At 35.2% G+C, this 22542-nt stretch overlaps 1 protein-coding gene across 1 annotated transcript in view; it reads right to left on the bottom strand.

The window, feature by feature from the left end:
* CNTNAP2 (contactin associated protein 2) overlaps positions 1 to 22542 on the bottom strand; it is a 1014330-nt gene that overhangs the window by 505701 nt on the left and 486087 nt on the right. Inside the window, exons 6-8 of the mRNA XM_059850210.1 lie at positions 20104 to 20288; positions 16647 to 16790; positions 10610 to 10874 (exon numbers count right to left, since the gene is read on the bottom strand). Of these exons, the coding sequence (XP_059706193.1) occupies positions 10610 to 10874; positions 16647 to 16790; positions 20104 to 20288 (594 nt within the window). The remainder of the gene's footprint in view (positions 1 to 10609; positions 10875 to 16646; positions 16791 to 20103; positions 20289 to 22542) is intronic.

Below are 22542 nucleotides of genomic sequence, written 5' to 3'. Positions count from 1 at the left end.
AAGATGAAACAAACATCACATTCATAACAGCATTTTCCTGCAAACAAAATCAGAAGAGAACACTTCACACTGTACTGCTCAAAGCTAGAAAAAAAAGAAAATGGTTGAAGAGGTAAGAGCAATCTTAGTGCTCCAAGTTTGTTCAATAGAAATGTAGCTCAGGGTCATCCTGACAAAGAAAAATTAAATAAATGCTCTAGTAATATTTTTTGTTTTGTTTGTTTGCTTGTTTTTACAAAGGGCTGCTAATAAAACATCATATTTCTCTCTCAATCTCTCTCTGTAGAAATGTATGTGTGTGTATATGTATATATATATATATATTATATATATATATATATATATATATATATATATACATATATATATATATATATATATATGCATATGCTTCACAGGCACCTGGGAAGGGAAAGAAGGTAGAGCTGTGTTGTGCTCAGTTCTGTGCCTTTAGGAAATATTTTAAAAGATGAAAGTAATTTGCTTTGGACCAGATATTCTTGTTTAGCATATGACAAATCTTTATGACACAGCAAATGTGATGAACTATCACTTGTTTCTAATGCTTTTGAAACAAGCCTAAGCCTCCCAAAGATTCCTCTGCACCACATTATTTTTTCCCAGATTCAGTACAGTCAGGAATATCAGCCCTGTGTTGTAAATTCCAGAACCAAGACACATGGCAAGAGCTATTACTGTTTTCACAGGTAATTATCTAAGTACCAACACCAGAATGTTAAGAATGTTATTTTCTCCTGCTAGTGCTCTGGAAAAGTTGATTCCACTTGGCAGTTTGTTTTAATGTATGTGCTAATTATGAAAATGAGCTGTTAAAAAAGCTACAAAAAGTCAACCAATGAAACCCTTATACTTGAGGGCATGCAATCTCATGTTCCACTACTTTGAATCTGCAAAAAGAAAGCAAAGTTTTTTTTGTATTTTTAAATAATGAATCCCTCAAATTCATCGTACATTCACACATTTCTTGGAAAAAACATAGGTGAAGTCATGACTCTAAATATGTTTTCCTTTAGTAAGGAAATACTCAGGGAAGGATATGTGTAGAACTTTGCTTTTCTCCTCAGTGAAACAGTGTCTGTGTGGACACTGGTTACTGCTAAAAGACTATGTATTTTACAGCAGCTGACTCACAGTAAGAGAATTGAGATTCTTTTTCTCCCTATCAAATATATGAACTTAATGAGTAAGCTTTTTAAAGAGAATATCATCTTCCATTCAGCTTACAGAAACCAAACTACTCTGGCTGCTGTTTCACCTCAGTGCTCATGTGATGCTGCTTCAGCAACATTTGGAAATGAAAACAAACAACGTGCAAAAATGCCTGGAGGGACTCACCATCTTTTACAAGAACAGACTAAAGGCAGAGCTAGCAACATACAACCAGAAAATGTTTTTCTCCCCAAGTCAATTTTTGCAGCAGAGTTACTGCTTCCATCAAAAAAAAAATAAAAAAAATAGACAATACAGACTATTCCTGATGCCATTTCAAGAAAGTACTTTGATAGAAATTGCTTTTAGTTCTGTCAATGTCAGTAGAAAATGCCAAAATGCCAAAATACACATCACAGCTATGCATGACTGTGCTAGCCAAAAAAAACCCAGTAAGGGCCCAGCTGACTTACAAGAGCTGCATTGCTTGTGTAAAAAAATGGAATTAATCCTTTGGGCTAGATGCCATTCTGTGTCATTGAAGCAAGCCTGGAGGTCAGCAGAAGCAACATGAATTTACAATGGCATGACTGAAAACAGAATCTTTCCTCTAGCACTTAAGTTTTATGCAGCATAAAATATGTATGAATGCTTGACAACTTTTCCTTTCATTATATACAAAAGTGACTTTCTCTTCTCTCTAAAATAACACTGTCAAACCAAGAGGGACTGCCAGAAACCTGTCACAGATAATAATCTATTTTTCAGGTTCCTGAATAGCAATGAAAAAGAAGATATTGAGTGTCAGTTCCCAGCACATAAATTAAAGTTCTGTGCCTGTAATTAGGTCATGTTTCCCCCTGAAAAAGAATTGTGTTTAATATTAAAACGAATTTAATTATTTTCTTGTAAGCAATAGGCTAGAGATGTTGTGGAGCACCTAGCTGAGGATTAGTGATAAATAAGATTAAAAATTAAAAATTTCAAAAAACTCAAATTACTTACAAGGACATTTGCTCTAGAAAGACTATTATTCCTGGTTTTACTCAAAGTGCAAATGCTGCAAATGCTGACTTTAAAAGTAAAGAAAATTCTTCTTTCTTTCCCTTGCATTTGGATAAGACGAAAAGGTGAAAAGGGCTCGGGCTGGTTTAATTTACATAGATGATAGCTTCACACCACAGTGTTGTACACACTGCTTGAAGATTCTGTACCATTTCTTTGAAATATTGTTACATAGTATATGTTCAGGACCTTTGATCTCCCAATCTGTCTGTAAATATTTTTCTAAGTTTACAGAAACTGAATATCCTATGTTCTAACTGGAGACTGAGTCTCCAGTGTTTTTCCTTCTTCCCTCTCGTTTCTTTTAAACCATAACAATTGTTTTTCTCCATCAGCAAGGTTTTATGCCCACCAAAGATTTTTCTAAAACAACAGACTTTGTGTAAATAAGGTGATGATAGACCATTTTTCCAAATCTGAGAACTTTCCCTTTGTTTTTACATCTGTAAACCACCTCCTCGCTTCTTAACCCTCTCTGCTGTAGTTTCTTGCTTCTGAAATGAGGCAGGATGTGTTCCTACCATCTCTGTAGCCAGGCCAGAGGCATGATCCATTTCTGATCCCACTATACAGCCGGTGGAGGTGTCTCTGGACCAGTATCCTCACCCTGGGGCTGCATCCTGTTGATCCAGATGCCCACATTGCGTAAGCCCTGTGAAACACAGACAGCTCCTGCCTGACATGTCATTAGCATTACATGGCCACAACAGCTTGGCTCTCCCCCAGACCCTGCGTGTCCTTCTTTGGGTGGCAGACACCTTGGGAATATTGTGACTCTAAAAATGGGCGTCTCTTCATAAACTGGTGAATAATAATAAGGTTACCTCATAGGCTGTGATTGTTTGCACTTTTTAAGCAATGATATCTGGGATTTGTGGTGTGTGCAGAAGGAGGAGGGGCAGTAGAGGAGGAAGGAAGGGGCATAAGAATCTGTAAGAGGACAAACTCTTGCAGAGATGTGTTTGAGGGCAAGCCAGACTGGCAGAGTAAGAACTGTTTTCTCCATCCTGTCTGTTGTAATGCACTCCAGAACAGTCTAACTACTCAACTATTCCTGGATCTCAGCGCTGACTGTGAAGAAACTATTGATCCTGTAGGAAGATGATATCCTAGAAATGATGCAGCCTGTGTCCAATGGGGACAGTTATAGCAACAGGACCTTGAGATGAAACTAGGAGCAGCCTGCATCTCCTGAATCCATTCAAATGGTTTTACTTTTTTTACCACATACTGATCTGTGAACTTCCTGCTCATTGTAGTTGGCAAATTAGCTGAGTAAACTCTCTGACACGTGGCTATATGCACAATGTTACCTATGCATATTTAAACTGACTTCAACTTCTACTATTGATTAAAAAGTGACTGCATTCCTTTTACCTTCTGCTACTCCACTTGCTCATAGCCATTTACAGAACACCATAACTGCCAAACTAAATAGGCAGCAGCAGTATATCTTTGAGTTATTAGAAATGGGTAATCATATGCTGGCTTATCATGAGACGTGCTTAGTCAACTACCTTGCTCTCAAATAGCAGCAAAGTGAAAAACACACTTCAAATAGATTCTGTACTTTTTCTCACTAGTTTGCATAAAAATTAAATCTGCCACACAGTAAAATAAAGAGCTAAGACAGCAAGGAGTCCAATCACATTTCTCCAGTAATACTGACACCTACAGAAAAGTTTACAGGAACCCCTACACCCTGTCATTAACAGGAATCCATGTTTTTCCACAATTAGGAAGTTTAAATTGTGGTGGAAGATATTTGTGTAATTGCTGAAAGACCTGGCTGATCTTATTGTGTGTTTGCCATGTATGACAAACCTTGGTTGATCCTGGAAATGGGCTTTCTCCAAGAACCACCTGTATGGAAGAAGAGGCAGAGATGGCAAACTAGCATGCTGGAGAAAAGAATATAATATTTTGGATATATAGTCTTTCTGATATTAGAAAACATTCTTTTAATTTCCCTTTATATTATATGACTACATCGTGGTGTTCTGGGAATACTGTTGTTGGGTTGTGCATAAACACAACAAATCTAAGTATAGCTCCACTCTCTATCGTATTCTTATTTTGCAATTATAATCAAAAAGGAAAGCAAAAATGGAAAAAAACCTCCCACATATTCACTTCAATCAGTATATGTAAATCCTGGAAGAGTTTAAAATGCAAACTTAAGTATATTTTATAATGTCTGTTCCAACAACCCTATCTTTCTGATCCAAGATGTAATGCTGGTTTTAAATAAGCATCCTTGGCTTGATAAACCAATCTTTAAAGACAAGTCTTTTTATGCTCTTTTGCATTCAACAAAAATATGTAAACAGAGAATCCACCAAAGTAAAAATCTATGTTCTTAAGGTAACTGCAAAATATTGAGCACTTCTTGTAGCATTCAGAGTTAAGGGGCTTATCGTCCATTCATTAAAGTCAAAACCAAAATTTTCACAGACTTGACTAGAGCCGGACTATCAATAGCTGATGCATGTTTAGAAAGAAAAGGCAACATCGAAAGCAACAAAAATTGAGTCCACTTCCTGTCAAACTTATTGTAGTAAAAAAGAATTAGAAGGGCATGTTTCCAGCTAGTTCTGTTCAGATTTACTCACATAAATTATGCTTGTTTTAGCAGCAAGTTAGGATTATCATTTAACCACTGGCTATTTCAGGGGTTTTGTCCTGAAAGAAATTCAGTGCAACACAGTGAGTGTTCAAACAATAGTTGTAAAAAGCCTTATCTCATCTTTCATGCTAAAATAGTGATCAGCAAGGTCCCATCTAACTCTGTTCAACAGGCCAGAGGAAATGAGACCAAAACAAGTAAACTGGACTTGAGTCTCCAGCATAAATTGAGAAAGCTTATCAAGAACAACACCCTGGTTTATTGATTCTTGGGTTCTTCCATCCTTGCAAAAGTGCAACCAATAGAGAGTTCCATTGCTCTCAGGGAAATATCTGAAAAAGGTACCATCTATGCTTTAGAATGCATACCTTGTCCTTTTTAGGCAACTCTCCAGTGAAAATCAGTGACTGATGAAGCAGAATTCACAAACTCCTGAACTAAACTCATCAGTTTTCTTAGACAAAGAAAGCCTGTAATCAGGAACTCTATTTCTTGATCTGATTGGTTTGAGTCTACTGTATGGACATGCTCAACCAGTCTACAGGGAAAATGTGTCATAAAAATAACTACTTCAAGTACTTCTGTGTCTCAGTTCTGTGAAATTCAAACTCACAAATGCCTCTTCATGTAGCTGCATTCACTGCTTAAGGTCAATAGCCAAAAATATGCAGAGAGAAACAGAGGCATAAACCTGGCTATCTAAGTTTCTAATATTCAGACTTGCCTGATGCTAAGTCATCATTCTGTCTTTCATGGGCAGAATTTCTGTCTCTCATCTCGATCATGCTGACAAGTTCTTCAGGGGTATGTGCCTCCACTTAATAACATTCAGTGTATAATCTACTACCAGTAATGTGAGGAAGACCTGGTGGGAAATTTTATCTTCCCACCAGAAGTGCACTTGTGCTCTGTGTATACACATTCCCTATTTGAGCCTTCATTTAACCACTAAGGCAAAAATACTTCTTGATTCCCACATAAAGTGCCCCAGGGAATTGTCACTGGAAGAGTACCACTTTAGATCTGTCAGAGAGAGAGATTTTATTACCTGAAGGATGTTATCTTAACCCAAGGTCTAAAATATAAATGAACTGCAATTCAGATGACTTGAGATCTAGCAGAAAGACAGAAGGGTGGAAAGCTTCCCAGGGATTCCACAGGGAGAAGGCTGATTTATTTAATACAGATAAATATGACAAAAAGGTATTAATATCCCAAGTTTAATAAGTTTATGCTTGACAGGAAGAGCAGAACTGAAGTCTTGAGCAGCAGCTAATACAAGATGTTAACTAATAGAGTTGGATGAAGAAAAAAGAAGCTTGAAGCAGATGAATTCAAGTGAATGGCAGAAAATTTTGGATACTGAAAATTTCTCTGTTTTTTATGGGCTGAAGGAGATTACGTCCTTTTTGCAATGACTTATCTGTGCTGTAGGGTAAAGTCCAAGGGATCGTCATAGACCATCTAATATTTAAGTAGAGCAGAGAATGCTTAGATATGAAAGGTCAAAACTGCCTATGAAAAGATGAGTGAGGAAATAAACAGAGCATAAATCAAGAGATTATTTTAGAATCTGCCATCATGAAAACCCTACTTTTCTCAAGAGGCAGAGAACATTCTATTCTATATTGAAACAGGGATTTGAGGTTTGCTTTAAAAAGGCATCGTAAAGCCATTAGATGATGACTCTGGAGTGTTGTTTTGAAAGTTACTATTGTTTCTTTGAGCTAAGTAATACTCGCTGTGTTTTTTAATGTTACCCATTTTTTCCCGTGTTGAAAGCTTCAGAAAACTTTGGTTTCATTACGAAGGAATTTGGGTTACCTTGCTGAAGCAGGTAGATAAAACTAAGTGGAAGAAAAGGAGGTAACTGGGACACAGGCTGTGGCTTAACCCTGCACTGAACTGCATTTGCATATGGCTTTGGGAAAAGGTTCATAAAAAGTTTTTATAGCCAAGAGTTACTTTGGAATATGACATTTTCCACTTGCTTTTTTTTCTGTGTTCAAGAAAGAAGACATTAACTTGTTGAAGCTTATAAATAAAAACAACTTCATCAACAACTTATTCTAATTGCAAGATTACAAATACTGAGTAGGCTCTTAGTATGTATTGAAACTAAATTACTTTTGAATTGCAGCAGGATATCAGAATCCTTTAATATGCAAAACTACAATGGAAATCAGCTTTCAAAATGTTCAAAAAACAAGATCACATCTTTCTTCTGTCTTGTCAGCCTAGCATTACTTCCATCAATCCCTTGTGTAAATTTCTAGAAAGTTCGCCTGAATCTCATAACGACAAAACTAAGAATTTAGTCCAAAACTGTACAGAGCAGTAAAGATAAATCTCTTGACTGTTTTCTGAGATTCTTTCCTAATATTAATCCCCATGCTGGGGCATACACAATTGTAAAGATATTAATCAAAGTTTACTTTGCAGAGAAAAAGTCAATAGGATGTTTAACTCTTGATTTATACACAAGCTTTAAGTATTTCACCTCTGTAATTCTGCACAGTCAGTAGCTTATTTCTTCTAATTAAATCTTTATTTCCGCTCTCAGTGGATCTGATTTTCCTCTTACTAAACACAAGTTTATTAATATAACTCTCATCAATCAAATGGTGGAAGCATTTTAATGAGATTAATGTAAGAAAAAGGCAAAATCAAAGTTATTGACTTTTCACAAGAGTTTTGCCAGTCTGTTCACAGCTAAGCAGTGCTTACTGGATGCTTAACAGAATGCTGGGCAAGGCAGGCATTTTTTACTGTTTAGAAACCAGTTTTGAAAGTACAGTTTGCAAGATGATGAAAAAAAGAAAATAATTTGCTCCTGAAGAAAATCAGGCAGTAAGTCTAACTACAAGGGCTAATCATCTTTGTCCTTCTCATATGTAATACAAACTGAAAGTTCATGTGCATATTAATGTAAAATACTCTGTTACACGCAGCATTTTGTTATGGGCATCAAGAGTGCACACTTTACTAACACGGTAAAACATTTATTATTGGTTTTTATCAGCTCTTTATTAACCTTTCTGAAGCCCAGGACAGGTCATGGACTAGTCATTTCATCACTCTTAAACAACTTACAAACAGATCAATTAAAACCTGAAATTCTGGTTTGCCAGGTCAACACAAAAGCCAGTTGCTTTTTAGTTGTAACAAAAAAATCGTAGGTACTATTTACTGCAAAATATACAACCATCTCCAACTGTTTTCAGCCTATGTAAAATAAATATGAAATGGTCATAATATGGATAGGTTTAATTATCAGATATGTAGAGTTGAAGTTATGGCTTGAAAGTGACTGAAGGCATGAAAGGAGCAGCAAGGTAAACGGTACCTAACCTAACCAAAGAAGAAAATAAAATATATTTTGCCAAAACCAGAAGTGAGCTATAGAAAATTTTCTAGAAATTTCTGATGCAAATATAAACTGTGGTTTCTTTGAAAAAACAGTAACAACTGAATGAGAGAGGTAACTAAAGCATGACAGACAGTAGGAATGTCTCATACTAAAGATAATTTTGAACCCCAAACAATGTGAGAAGAAGCTTCAGATACACAAGACCATTTTAATAATTATACCAACAGTAGTTTTCTTCTAAGAATAAAGTAGTGGGATGACTTATCCTGCCAATAAAGATGAATAAAATTGATCAAGAGACAGAGAATTTAATGAAGAATTGAATACAGTGAAATCTCCAGCAGGTAGGACATGCAGTTAAATAAATGAAGGAACAATTAAGTGCCTTTTTGAAGACCAAAGGATAACATGAAATGAGACTCTAGCTGGGATCTGCTAACACCATAAAAAAATTATCCCTGACAAAAACTGAACAGACAGCAAGGAAGGGAGGGAGACAAAGAAAACTGCTGAGAGCAGAGTGCCTGATGGCAGCTCTCCATTTCTCTGATTTTAAATGCAAGCAATGTCTGCTTCACGATTCCAATGAATCACCTACTGTTATCAAAATGTTTTCCCACAGCTATGTAACTTCTCATGATCACTCTATTTACACAGAAGTTAAATGCTTTGCATTCCTGCTTTTTATTTGGTCATTTAGAGTATTGTATCTCTTCATTCACTGCAGTTCTATGCGTAAGTATTTCATTTTTACTTTTGCAAAGTGTCATCAAAATATATAAAGTTGTAGCTGCCTTTCTCTCCTTAAATAAAATGCTCACATGATTTAGGTATAAAAGTTATATCAAGTCAACAAGAAAACCTTTTTCTCCTACTGTCTGAACCCTCCTAGTCATCAAGAAGCACTTCATAAGGCAATAGTTAGGTAAGGAGATTAGCAGTGCCCAGGTAGCAGAGAGAAAAGTGGGAATTCAACTGTATTTGAAAAACTGGGAGGTTAGACCCTCCTGTTTATTTGAAATCTGTACCTGCTAAGTTAGAGCACCCTGAGTCAGTGCATTCAACTTTAAGGTATTCAAGGGAAATTGTGACACCTAAACCAGACAAACCACAACTCTGTTCCATATGAGCACCTTAACTGCAGAGCTGTGAAGGAACAAGACTCTGCCACCTGAGCATCCACTTACAGCTCTCTCACCTGAGTCTTACCAGTCAGTACATCTACTGCTTCTCTAACCAGCATTACGCTGTGACCCAGAGTGAAGTCCTGATGCCCCCATGTCAACTCGAAAACTGACATTAAAGCCACTAATGTGAGCAAGTGTGTAAATTATGAGAAGCATATAGAGGAAAGACTAAGAGACTTTAACTTGCTCCTTGAAAAACATGCTATTACAGGTGACGGCATAAATACAGCAGATATGAAACCCAAAACAGACTTGCATCGAGGCTGCAGTTTTAGTTAGTCCAATATTTTGTGATAGCCAGGCTGCATTCCTCCCAGTAGAGTCTATTAATACCCTATAGAATTATTCATACCCTACACATGCAGAAAGCTGCACACTTGACTATGTGAAATTCTCCTTTTTCAGCTGTTAGAAATAGCCAATGAAAAAAGCTGTGCACCTTTTATCAATAGGACCACAACAGTCAGAAATCTTTGTGCCAAAGGCAGACCATATTGACTTCTAGAAAACCCAGTAGGTTTATATCATGACATCTGTTAATTCCCTGCAGGAGAAGGGAAAAAGAAGTTTGCTGAAATATTTACTGTACAACAACAACATTCTTTCTGCAACCTTACTGGGCAGATGTCATATTTTCCTTTTCTATGTTCACACACACAATTAATGTCATAGGCACTGAAATGCCCGTTGCAACAAAATAACAATAAAGCAGTGAAATAAATCTAAGGTTTTCAGAATAGATATGCGGATCTAAAAAAGTCATACAAATAATTATGGTGTGAATGGATTTCTTTTTTTTATGAGATTCCCTAGTTATGGGAAAATATTAGGAACAATCTAATTATTCGACTACACCTAGAAAGGGAGTACACACCCATTTTGAAACCAAATATTTTCACAGAGAAAAGTGCAAGACAAAAGGAATAAAGAAAAAAGAAGAAATGCTGCCTTATAGAAAAGGGGTGATTTCTTGACAGAATAAGATCATTAATATTTTTTTTTTTTTTGATCTAACAACTACTTTAACATACTTGTACCTCTTACTCAATGAAACAGTAAACAATTTAAAATAGTTTCAATATAAGTTTAAAATTTTGTAAAAAAGTTGTTCCAGTCTTTAGGTACATAATCATTTTAAACAACACAAAACAAAATGATATCAAATTTAAAAAACCCACAAAACACACTTACCCGATGAGATATCTATCCGGTTCTTCTTCACCTGGGAGACGTTGATATGGACACTGACTTTGCCTTCATTTATGTCTACCTCAACATTCCCCAGGTCATCTGAGAAGTGGCTGAAGAGAAGAAGTCCATTTGGGTTCCAGGTCCGGAAGAGGAAACTGACTGAAAACAGATCTTGGCTTGGACGACCAGGAACCTCAAGGTAACTGGTGGCATTGAAAAAGACAGGCACTGTGTGTGGCTCCACACAAGAAAAACTTAAATTTCCCTAGGTAAAACACAAAAAGGAAAAAAAAAGCTAAAGCAAAATGGTAAGATTCCACTAAATTCATGGCTACCTCCAGAAAAGTATTCTAGATTTCATTCAAACTAAAGACTACTGTGATCAATGCACACTGCATCTAAAGATGTGCTATTAATGTTATCTTTATTGTTGCTACTATAATAGTTACTGATTTTTCTGTTTGTTTTTTTTTTTTTTTCTAGCAGTGGCCCCATTATATTTTGTCCTGTATTGTACATGCACAAAATAACAGGCAGCTGGCCCTGAAGAGTTGTAGTCTCTCAAGCTTAAATGAAAGCATTGTTATTTCTGGTTAAAAGATAAAAAAATTAATCACAGATAAACTTGGCCTTGTTTGTAGTCCCCATAGAAACGTACAACAGAACAGCATAAAAAATGAGTGCAGATTTCCAAATACCCTGATATCAATGTGTCAATCAATACAATACATGATGTTCCAAAATAATGATGTATAATACCTGAACAGTCAGCCTCTCTGTTATGTTTTCAACTGCATGATATTACATATGCTAATATTTCAACCCATGAAGCAAAAGGATTTGGAGTAGCTGATCATGAACAACACCAATATTTTTGGAGAGTAAGTAATTTTTTCTGTAAAGGAAACTGCAGTTTCTACTCTGTAAAATATTATTCTTCAGGAAACTGAAAAAAGATCCAGTCAACTGTTGATCTACAAGGCTTTAAAATGTATCTGTAAACAAGACCAGCATTAGAGACATGAATTTTTCTCTCTGGTTCTCATGGAATTTTTCACAACAAAAGACCAAATTGGTAGGATATTACCATTTGGTTATATTTGTAGGGTATTACCATCTTTTCCTCTTAAAAACCATACTTTGTAATAATCTCTGTCCAGAATTAATTTATTGCTGCATAAATGCAAATATAACAGGAAAACTTCCTCTGCTGAAGAATTCCTACAATATGTGGCAAAGTGGATCCTGTCCTATGGTTAGGCTTTCTCATGCACTGTTGCAGGTGGAAATTAGGTGGCAATTTTTATTCTATTTGGGAAAAAATCGTTTTTTCTGATCCAGTACAGAAATTATGACTAAAATCAAGATAGCAATTCCTCTGATATGTTTTTTTACATTTAAAATAAAAATAAGATTTAAATAACATTTTTGGAGGTACATAGATGTTTAGAGAGGTGGTCTACCTAAGCAGTGTTCAGAATCCCAGTAGAAGTCAGTCACCATGTTTTTTGCATAATTATTTTTAAATTCCATATTACCGACTTCCTGATTTAGACTTTTATATCACGTTTCTGTACTCATAATGTATAAATGCATCTGACAGTTCATCTTGAGGGAAACTAGGGAATTTGGAAGCAAGATAGGAATTTTGTGTCTGAAAATGTGTGGCAGGAAAGACCTAAGTAAATTTTTTTAAGTAATTATATTTAATTGGAGATGACGGATTACATCAATAGCAAGTTTTAGCACTCATTTTCCAATGTCCAAACCCATCACTTTTTAAAAGAACATCACATCAGAGATCATCTTATGTGTATAATAGCAAGATACAACTGGTCTGGCAGACTCAGCTTCCTATAATGGATTTCTATGTAAAAAAACAAATGAATAAAAATAATATTTTCTTGACCACTAGAATAATTTTTTAAATTATTTTGCATAAAAACTTCTTTTTTTCTGCAGAACAGCAGAAGTTGTATTGAGTCTACCTCTAATGGCCAGTAGAATTAGTAGTAACTATACTATCAAGTTGGCAGCCTCCATGATCAATTAAGGAACATTGATATTTCCAGTAATCTGGAATTAGAGATTTCTTTAAAGTGATGTCCTACATTTGTTCCTAAATTTTATGAGAACATCTCAGCATTACAAGTCACAATCTTTTCCTGTGCCCAAGTTCCACAGATTAAAAAAAACCCCAAATCCAAGGAATTAGGAAAAAAAAACTAGCTGACACAACCAAAGGTAACATTTAGATAACTATGTGATAAGAGAAATTATAGCTACTTTATGAGTAAAGAGTAAAGATTTCCCTGCTAAGCTGCTTGTCAATTCTGGGATGGTTTTTTTGTGGTTTTGTTTTGCTTTTTGTTTTGTTTTGATTTTTTGGGGGGCAGTGAGTTTTAAAAGTTGCCTAGAGATTTTTAATCTTACAGTTTTAGCCAACAAGACATGAAATCAAAATAGTTAACTCATTTGTTTGAGTAGTTTTAATTTAAACATTTCCAAGTTTGCTACAGAATGATTGTGCTTAAGCCACAAATTGTACATACAGTAAAAAAAAGTGTAGAGTGTCTGAAATACTCTCTGTAAGCCTTGGCTATCACTGCCAGTGTAATGGTCACCCTGTGCATGGACACAGCTTCTCTTACATAGTTAAGGCAGTCCTGTGTAGACACAGAAGGCTACACCATGTTTTGAGAGACGTCATCTCACGGTTCAGTCACAGATCTCAATAAGAAGTGCTCAGAGAGCATTCTGTTAGACATTTTAAGAGCTGCTTTTGCTGCCTGTAACAAGAGGAACTAACAATTTCCTCGTTACAAGAAGGCTTTTATATCCAATTGACACTCTCCTGTCATCCTGATGTTTTGGATACTTGCATGCATAACACCTATTAATGTTAATGGCACGGAATGCATTCAAATCCTTTTTCACATCAGTGAACACATTTCCCATGAAAAGCCTTGCTGCATTAAACATTTCTTGAGAAAGTAACACCTAATTCTAATTTCCCTGCTAGTTAGCATTTTCCCTACTGAGCTATTTAGATTAATATGAACTGGATTATTGATCCCTTCTATGACTGTAGTTCACAAGATGACTCCTCTTTAAGTACAGCCCATCTTATATAGATTGCTCACTAGTTCTAGGTCAAGGTTTCGAGTTAATCTGCAGCTTGTCTCTGTAATAGCCTCTTCATTTTTCAAAGAGAATGAGATAATTTTCTGTAGATTCAGAGTGACTTACTGAATAGTTTTCTGGGCAATGACATCTGGAAGTCAAATATATACTGTGCATTTATATTGAAACTCTTGGCTTTATTAGAGACTTTTTCATACTACATTGGCAGGGAAAAGGTAAAAACAACTTAATTTGTGTAGCTTGAGCCGTGCACCATGATCTTTCATCTGTACGGCAAATTAGATTAATGTTTACTTATAAATCAATTTTGCCTATCCACATTCAAACATAATCCCTCGTGTAAAATACTACTGTAAATACCTTTCCCAAATAAAAGATCCACTGAGTGAATAGGAAGCTCCTAAAAGACAGGTAATAAGTTTATTAAGACTATACTACCTGTTAAATCAGGATGGATCGTATAGTGTGGGCAATGCACCATACACCAATGCCATCTTAAATATCACAAAAGAATCAAAATAATTTTTCCCCTTGACTTTCTGAATCTAAATCAAATATGTTACTAAAGTCATCATATGACTTTATTTAAATTTAAAATACTTTTAATTTGTATTTTTATCCTTACTCTTCAACAAAGCAAAAGGTGCTTGATGCTGCTTTTTTGTTAATAAAATGTATGTATACGAGACACAATTTTTTAAAAATTAATTTTGTTCAGGGAAGAACAAAGACCATCATCTTCTTACCATCTCTGATTTTCTGGGCCTTCTCAAATTTGTCAAGTCCCTTTCAATGTGTAACTTCTGAAATTCAACTGCCTTCATCTAGGAATATTATTTGCTTTTGTTTCAAACCCCTTTAAAAACGTTTTTTTCTCTGAATTTATCCTTTCTTTGTAATACTTCTCACGACCAGACTGATTACTTTGCTTGTATTCAGCCACATTATATTGTGTGTGTGGTGCCTTCTAAGGGGAAGGTGTCTCCTGTTATGTGTTTGTACAGAATCTCCTACAATGGAGCTTTGATCCCTGTTGGATTGCTTGGATCCCTGTTGGAGTGCCATCATCATAAACATGCTTAACAACAACAATAGGTTCAAGAAAGTCTATTTCTCTTGCTAAATCAGGCTAAAAACTAGGAGAAAAATGTTTTTGTAAAAACATAAAAATCCATGTTGATTTAGTTAGACTAAAATTGATTTTGCCTTTGAAGAGCTGAAGCAATTTAAGTATTTCTACTGAAAACAAAGGTCACTTCTATTTTTCTAGTCTTTCTCAGAACTGGAAATCAACAGAAGCATCAAATTAAACTGGCATATCACCTCTTGATGTGGTACTAATACTGCCAGAGCTGCTTGTGTCGATTTTATTTTCATTTTATGGATAACAGAATTTTAAAAGTCAAGAACCAAACAAAGTCAGAAACAAAATGAAATAAAATTTTTCAGAGACTTTACATGCCTGCTAGCTATGTTACACTTTTGAGAGGCTAGGACTTTAAATGACAGGATTTGCACTCTAGGAACTTCTTAAGCAACATTTCTGTTCAGAAAGAGGCTTTAACAATATGTCCTACTAACTTTTGATTGAGCACATTGGAAAGATTGCTCCTGCACAAAGATTCTTTTTAAATTCAGGCATTCATCTTTCAAAATCATGCTTATGTTAAAGCTGAAAATGCCTCGCAGAAAGGAAATTTCATGTAATTATGATAAAAATATTTAAAAAGTTAAAGTTTAGGAGTTCTTTAGATTGGGTTGAAAAAAATTTAAAACTGGAATCTTAATAAAAAGAATATATATTGTATTCTTTGCCTTTGACAATACTGATGAAATTTATGTGTAGAAAAGGTTATAGACATCAGGCTGTATTACTGAGCTTATATAGGCAGACATCACACACTCATGATTATTCTTTGGATTTCCTTGACCATTTAGTCATACAATGACATGAAGCTTCAGTTTTACTATCCAGGGATAATCAATCTTTTGAATGACATCATCACTGCATATATATATCTTAACAATTTATTACATAAAGCATGATGAAATTGTGTAAACCTACATATTGTTGGTAGGAATTTGTGAAGCATGTAAGCTTGTAGACAAGAAAGCCTTGAAAAATTATTCAAACCATCTCAAACTCACGTTAATAATACATTTATTTCTTACCTACATGACTTTATATGCCAGCAAGCATTTTCAGAAACACTTAGAACTTTGAAACCAGAGAAATTAAATTACATTCTTTCTTAATCACCCTGCCCATAAAGGCACAAGTCTGAACAAGAAAGCAGCTACGAACACTTAAGCTTCAGCAAAAATAGAGTAAAATGCTAATAACCTTTGTAAGGCTAATAAGCAAATAACGATTTTCAAATATAATATCTTGAGGTTTTCCAGACGTATCAGAAAAGACTGTAGAAGCATTCTCATCCAAAGAATTTTGCACTAAAGCAATCCAACTAGCTCAGCAGGGATGGAATATTACCAGGATTTAAAAGCCACAAGAAATCTGCTATTCATTTAACAATAAATCTTGTCTGCGCTGGTTTTGGACTACTATAGTTTGAGAAGAAAGGAAAAAAGCACTTACTGCTTCAGTTGATTTTCTTTAAAAAAACAAAACCAAAACTATTTGACTTACACTAAAGGTAAATTTTTTAAAGATGAAACAAGACCCCAGCAATAAAATGTTCATACATGATAATAATTTTTTTTAAAGTCACAAATGTACAAACAATAAGATCTTTGGATTTGTGGTAAAATTTGTTTTGTGTTTTATATTATTGCAGTATATCGCGAGAATATCAGCTACCCAACCTCAAAAACCTTCTAGTCTTCTTTAGAAGGAGAAGCAAAAGGGTAGATGACCATGAAATTATGATCTTACCACATTTGAAGGTTCCAATTTCTTCCTCCTGGCAAGGTCAGTAATATTATTGCCATTGTAGTTGATACTCTCCATGCAGCCTTTGAAATTTTTCCTACTGTTAGAACTTGGCTTGCCAGAAAAAGGCATGCCTCCAAAGGTTATCTTCAAATGAAACAGAAAAATGGTAGATAGTTACTGGAAGGCAAAGACTTTTAAAGAATTTTCTTGTACATGTATTTGCTTTCTTTGAACACTCAACCATGGCAAAACAGAGAGCTGGCAGCACTCTTTACAGAAAAAGGATATATCAAAATAAATACTGCAAAAGTAGAAAAAAGAATTGTAATTAATTTTAATTATTTACGGTAGCCAAACCCAATTTTCATTCCAATTGTCCAAACACTGAACAGACAGACATCACAGTTGTTCATATGTGAACAGTTCTTCTGATTGAGATTGGAAAATAAGCATTTCAAACAAGACATTGGGACAAATTTCCATCACAGTATTTTTCTAAACAAAAGTAGACATGAAATTCGCCAGATAATCCAATTCTAATCAGTCACTCAGCTCTAACTGCGTGCCAGAGCTCAGACTACAGCACAGCAGTGGTGGGCTCCAATGTGACATGTAATTCTTCTGTAATGCTTATATGTCTACTTCACCCAGAAGAGTTTTCAGAATCAAACAGTTAGAGATGCAATCCCCTGGTAGACAGAAGGACCTTTCACTACTAAGAAAATGCTTTGTCATGTAGTTATAGTCAATGAGGAGTTATCCCTTGATTAATCTGGTCAATTATCTCCTTAGAGAAATCAAGACAACCCCTGCAAGGAGTCAGTCATCAAACTCAAATAGGAATTGGTTTTTGTCTTACAGCTGAACTTCATTACCCTGAGTAATTGATTCCAGGTTATCCATAATCTATCGTGCTAAAAACTTAGGAACCCAAATATTTACAAACTAAAAGTGTTTATCTTGAATGAGTGACATCGCTGTCACTCCACAGAGACGATACAGGTCTCTGCCACATAATGGTCTTTATGGAAATGATTAGAAGTGTATAATGTTACATGTTCTCATTAATATTTTGAAGCTCAAATGCCAAGAATAAGGGTCTCATGAGATTAGTCCCTGCAATCAGTGTTAGGTAATTATATCCATTAGATGATGGTGTAAATAGTAATGACACCTTGATTTTCCTGCCTCACAAATGTTCAGAAAAATATCAATTTGTTGTCTACTTCTAAGATTTGGCAGAATGAAGCTTTTAAACATTATCCATTGTCCATTTCATTTATTATTACCAACAGAAGGAAAACAGAGCTCTAGGCTGACATTTTCAGTTTTAAATGCATGTGAGATACCAGATCCTGTCCCAAAGAGGAACCTTCCACTTGGAGTATACAAAGAGCTAAAACCATACAGCTGAAATCTAAAGCCTTTATAAACCACACACACCAGCTTTTGGTGTGTAAAAGTCTTGTGGGGCCATCCTCAGGTATTGTAAATTGACACCACTTGACTTTAGAGAAGATACTGCTCTTCATATGGAGAATGGAACTGTAATATTTTAATAGTTGTCAAACATTTTATGCATGTTTTTAGATTAAGTGAAATATAAAAATTAAAAAGAAGGAATCTTGAAGAAAAGAAGAAAAAGCAAAAATCATATATTGTGACAGTGAGTTAAGAGCAACTTACAAGATTATTTTTTGATCTCGAAAATGCAATCAGAACTAAAGTTTTTTCCTTTTTTTTTGTGTTTATTTAACTCTTCTGAAAGAGATTAACTTAGAAACTATTTTGTCTATGAAAAATAGTTGTAATTTTTTTGGTTTTATTCCCTGTTAATCCCAAACACAACACATTTAAATTTAGTCTGTGGTGTCTAGCTCCAAAGTCAGTGAGATAACAGTCAGGAAAGGAAGAAGATTAAGTCTCTTGAGTTTATATGAACTACAGACACATAGACACACACACCCAAATAAGTTCAATTAAACACAAGGAGATCCATGTATATGGAAAATAAAATGTGTCTTTGAGAACTGCCAGTGAGGTCCCTTTATGCAGAGAGGATGGGAAGGTGAATGCATTGAATTCAGCTCTTACTGGGGATACACTTTTTATAAGCAATATGTTTGTTATGTAAACATTATGTACATATATATACATAATGTTTTTTTATATATATATATGTAATGTATATAATATGTATACATTATATATATATATATACACACATGTGTGTATATATATACATAATGTATATAATATATATATGTGTATATATATGTATGTGCACAAATTGCACAACCATGGCTTATGGCATTCAGCCTTTTTCTCATTCACTTAAAAGCACTTGATAAAATTTATTTATATGAGTTTTAAGTAGCTCAGTTCACATCTTCAGTGTTCAATAATTAATAGGGGTACAGGAAAATTTTCTTGTTCTTTTCTTATTAGAGCTACCAGTTAATAATGTATACATAAACATTTTTTGGAATATATTTAAATATTTGACTCAGAAAAATGTACAATTATAATTACTTTTTTTACAAACATTTATTATATTCTTGGTCAAAAATTGGTAAAAATTTAAAAATACAAGTTAATTCAAACTTTTTTCCATGACATGATTTATATTCACTCTTACATCTTAAAAAGCTGTAAGAGTAGAAATTACATATCTGGTGCAGTCAACCAAATTAATTCTCATTACAAACAGTAAAGAGTGTAAGAAAATATTATACAAAGATTGCAATAACCAATGTGTTGAATTTCATGTACAGATTAGAGGAGATCAACAAGTTCATATAAGCTGAAGCTGTAGTGTAATCAAACAACAAATCCACATTTAATTACTACCAGCACATGTGTGCATTAACCTGATTGATTAAACAAGTTTTCTTACAACTTTCCTAACTCCTCATTGCTTCTTTCACAAATGAAGTTACTGATGCCATATTTGTGAAAATACAAGGAAGCATCTACCTACCTAAGACAGGACAGGTCAAGTTCTTTACTAATAAAAGGGTTCTAACCTGCTTCCTTTTCTAAAATTAAATACTAACTCCTCATATTAAGGCCTTCTGATTCAAGAGCAAAATTATCACCTGAGTGAAACAACAGATTGCACTGTACTTTTTAAAATATACTTCCTGCTTACAGCAGCTGCTTTTAGAGATTTTTAAAATGATATATGCCTATCTTGCTGAGTAATACACATCTCCCACTTTAAAACAAAGGGCTGAGATGATTGGTACACCAGATGGGACTTGGTCGGCTAATTAAGGGAAACATAGTTTACAATTAAAAGAGAACACTGTTGGAAACAAAGTTTCAGGAAATGTAAGGGAATAAATAATCAAAACAAATATATGAAAAATAAAGAAAACATCTTAAATTTTGTTAGCTTTGTTATTGGACTTTATAAAAGCAATTTGAATGAGAAGAAAGGAGTTTCACTGTCTACCTCATAGTCCAGGTCCAGATAATCGAATTCTCCATTTGTTCTGAAGTGCTGCATGTGTCTGTCGAGGGTGAGATTGATGTTCCTCCCGTGGCGCTCTATGATGATGGAGTGCCAGTGGTGATCATCCAACAGGCTGCCTGTTGTCACAGATGTGTGGCCAAAAATAGAGCCAAGCTGGTTGCTGCCTGAGAACAGAAACAATAACATTTCTCACCCTATACAATTAGGCAAACCTTTTCCTCTTTCTTTGTCAGTGTTTCACCTGAATCATACCAGACGTGCAACTAACTGGAGGAAGTCAGTGTGCTATGAAGTTGGGATCTGCCCACTGGAGAGTTGCTCCCACCTATACAAACCAGCAAGCAACTGATCACTGAACTGTCTAAATATATGGATGAATTCATAACAGCAGTTATTTGGAAATTACCCTGAGAAACAATACCAATTTCCAGATGTAAAGGTGTTTTCATCAAGGGTTTTCTGCTTCTGCTCCTACTCCACAAAAAAGAAAAGCTGTCACCTCTAGGCCGGATCCTAAGCTGTATTGGACTGCACTGATTTATGAATGTTGGGGAGGACATGGAGCCTGATAAGGCAAAAACAGGCAAAATCTCACTCTTGAGTTCTATGCTTTGTGGCATTTACCAGTATCATTATACCAGCAAGCAGAGGGGACAAGGCTCAGTGCAGACTGAGCTAGCAACAGCAAAAACCATCTTCTGCTAATACAGCTTATTTTGGTATGTTATCCTGAAGCAATCTTCCTATTCTGGAAGTCAAACTACTAGCAAGAGTACAGTTTTGCAATTCTCTGCTGTGTTATGCAGGGGGTTTTGCCAGTGTAGCTGTGCTAGTCAGAGATCACATCTCATTGCCATCTGACTGACACAGCTAAGCTAGCAAAGGTTGATAGCATGGATCCCAACTGAAGCAGCAAATGACTAATTCAGCACTAAGTGTAAAAAATTGCTGCACTGCTCAATAACTAAATGCAATCTTCCATGTTCTGAATACATGAGGACTTATAGCATTTCTGAGGCCGAGAATTTCTTACCCTTAAGGATGCCTGCAATGGAGACATTAAAGTTTGTGCATGCTGAAAACACATTCTGGCAAATCACATTTCCATGGCTTAAGACTTAATTCCCTACAAATGACCATCCTGCCTTTATGCTGAAGGCCAATGGTCCTGGTAGTTAAAAAATAAAATAGAATTGCATGCGTGTCATTGAGCCTCAGTTTCTTCAACACAAGCGCAAATACAGTGCAAAGTGAAACCTAAATCCACTTCTGTCTCCCCATCCTCCCCCCAATCCCTGGTGTTTGAAACTAAGTCACTGGATCTCACCAGGCAAGATGAGCATGTTTTTCTACTGTGTCTGATGCAAAGACAATACTCTCAGACAGAGGAATAATAATGCCATAAAGCATTACATCTTTTTACTGAGTGTGTGTCACAGGGCCTAGTCCCATTTATCAGCCTAATGATTTAAGAGCATCCTCACCAAACTCATATGCATAAGTTATACTAGCTTATAAAGACAGTCTGTGCTGAAGATTATAGAGGAACAGGAAATGAAAGGGTTACTACTGCAATTAAAATTGTTAAAAATAGGTAACTGCTACAGTTACCTCACCATCTGTTCATGTTGATTGTTATAAAAAGAACAGTAGAAAATGCTAGTGGAAATAAGTATTATTCAATGTAGATAACAAATGGGACAATTTATTCTTCATGTGTCTATAAGAGAACTAAGGAAAATTGCATGAAATAATTTTCTAAGGTTCTTTTGTTTGAATGGAAAAATACCTCAAACCAGATAAATGTGTGTCTTTTTCATAATAAATGTACTTTATAAATCCAGTCACTTATGAACCTGTAGTCCTCTACTGAGAGGACTGGAACTAGAGTAATTTGTACCGGATTTCATCATAAGATTGCCTGATTAAACAATCTGTTTCTTTTCCTTTCCTAGCCCTCCTTCTCAGACTCTAGGAAAGCTGCTGGACTCCAACTTCATGCAGCCTGTAGCTTAGTAGACTATTTTTTTTCCTGTAAAGTTCCTAAGTGTGACCTTTATTTTTCCAGAGGCAACGACAGTGTCCTTCTCTCACACAAAGCCACAGCTGAGACCAAATATAATTCTGGCAAGCTATTTTTTTCTTTTTTGTTTGCAGTAATGACAATATATTGCTGATCTTGCTTTTCTGTATGATCTTCTTTTCAGAGTGTCTCACACAGAGTAAAAGGGACAGGATGAAACTAAACACACATGCACTCTCTCCCAACGTACAGGAAGGAAATTAACAACATTTTCAACAAATTGTCTGATTCAATGATGCAGTTTACCAAAGTGCTGTGGAAAAGAGGATGAAATGTTTGACCTAAAATTTCTGTGGGAGAGCTAAAAAACTACCACAAAACTAAACAATCAAAAC

The sequence above is a fragment of the Haemorhous mexicanus genome, chromosome 1 (genome assembly GCF_027477595.1).
Source record: "Haemorhous mexicanus isolate bHaeMex1 chromosome 1, bHaeMex1.pri, whole genome shotgun sequence".
NCBI lineage: Eukaryota > Metazoa > Chordata > Aves > Passeriformes > Fringillidae > Haemorhous > Haemorhous mexicanus.
This window is presented reverse-complemented; position numbering and strand designations above follow the sequence as displayed.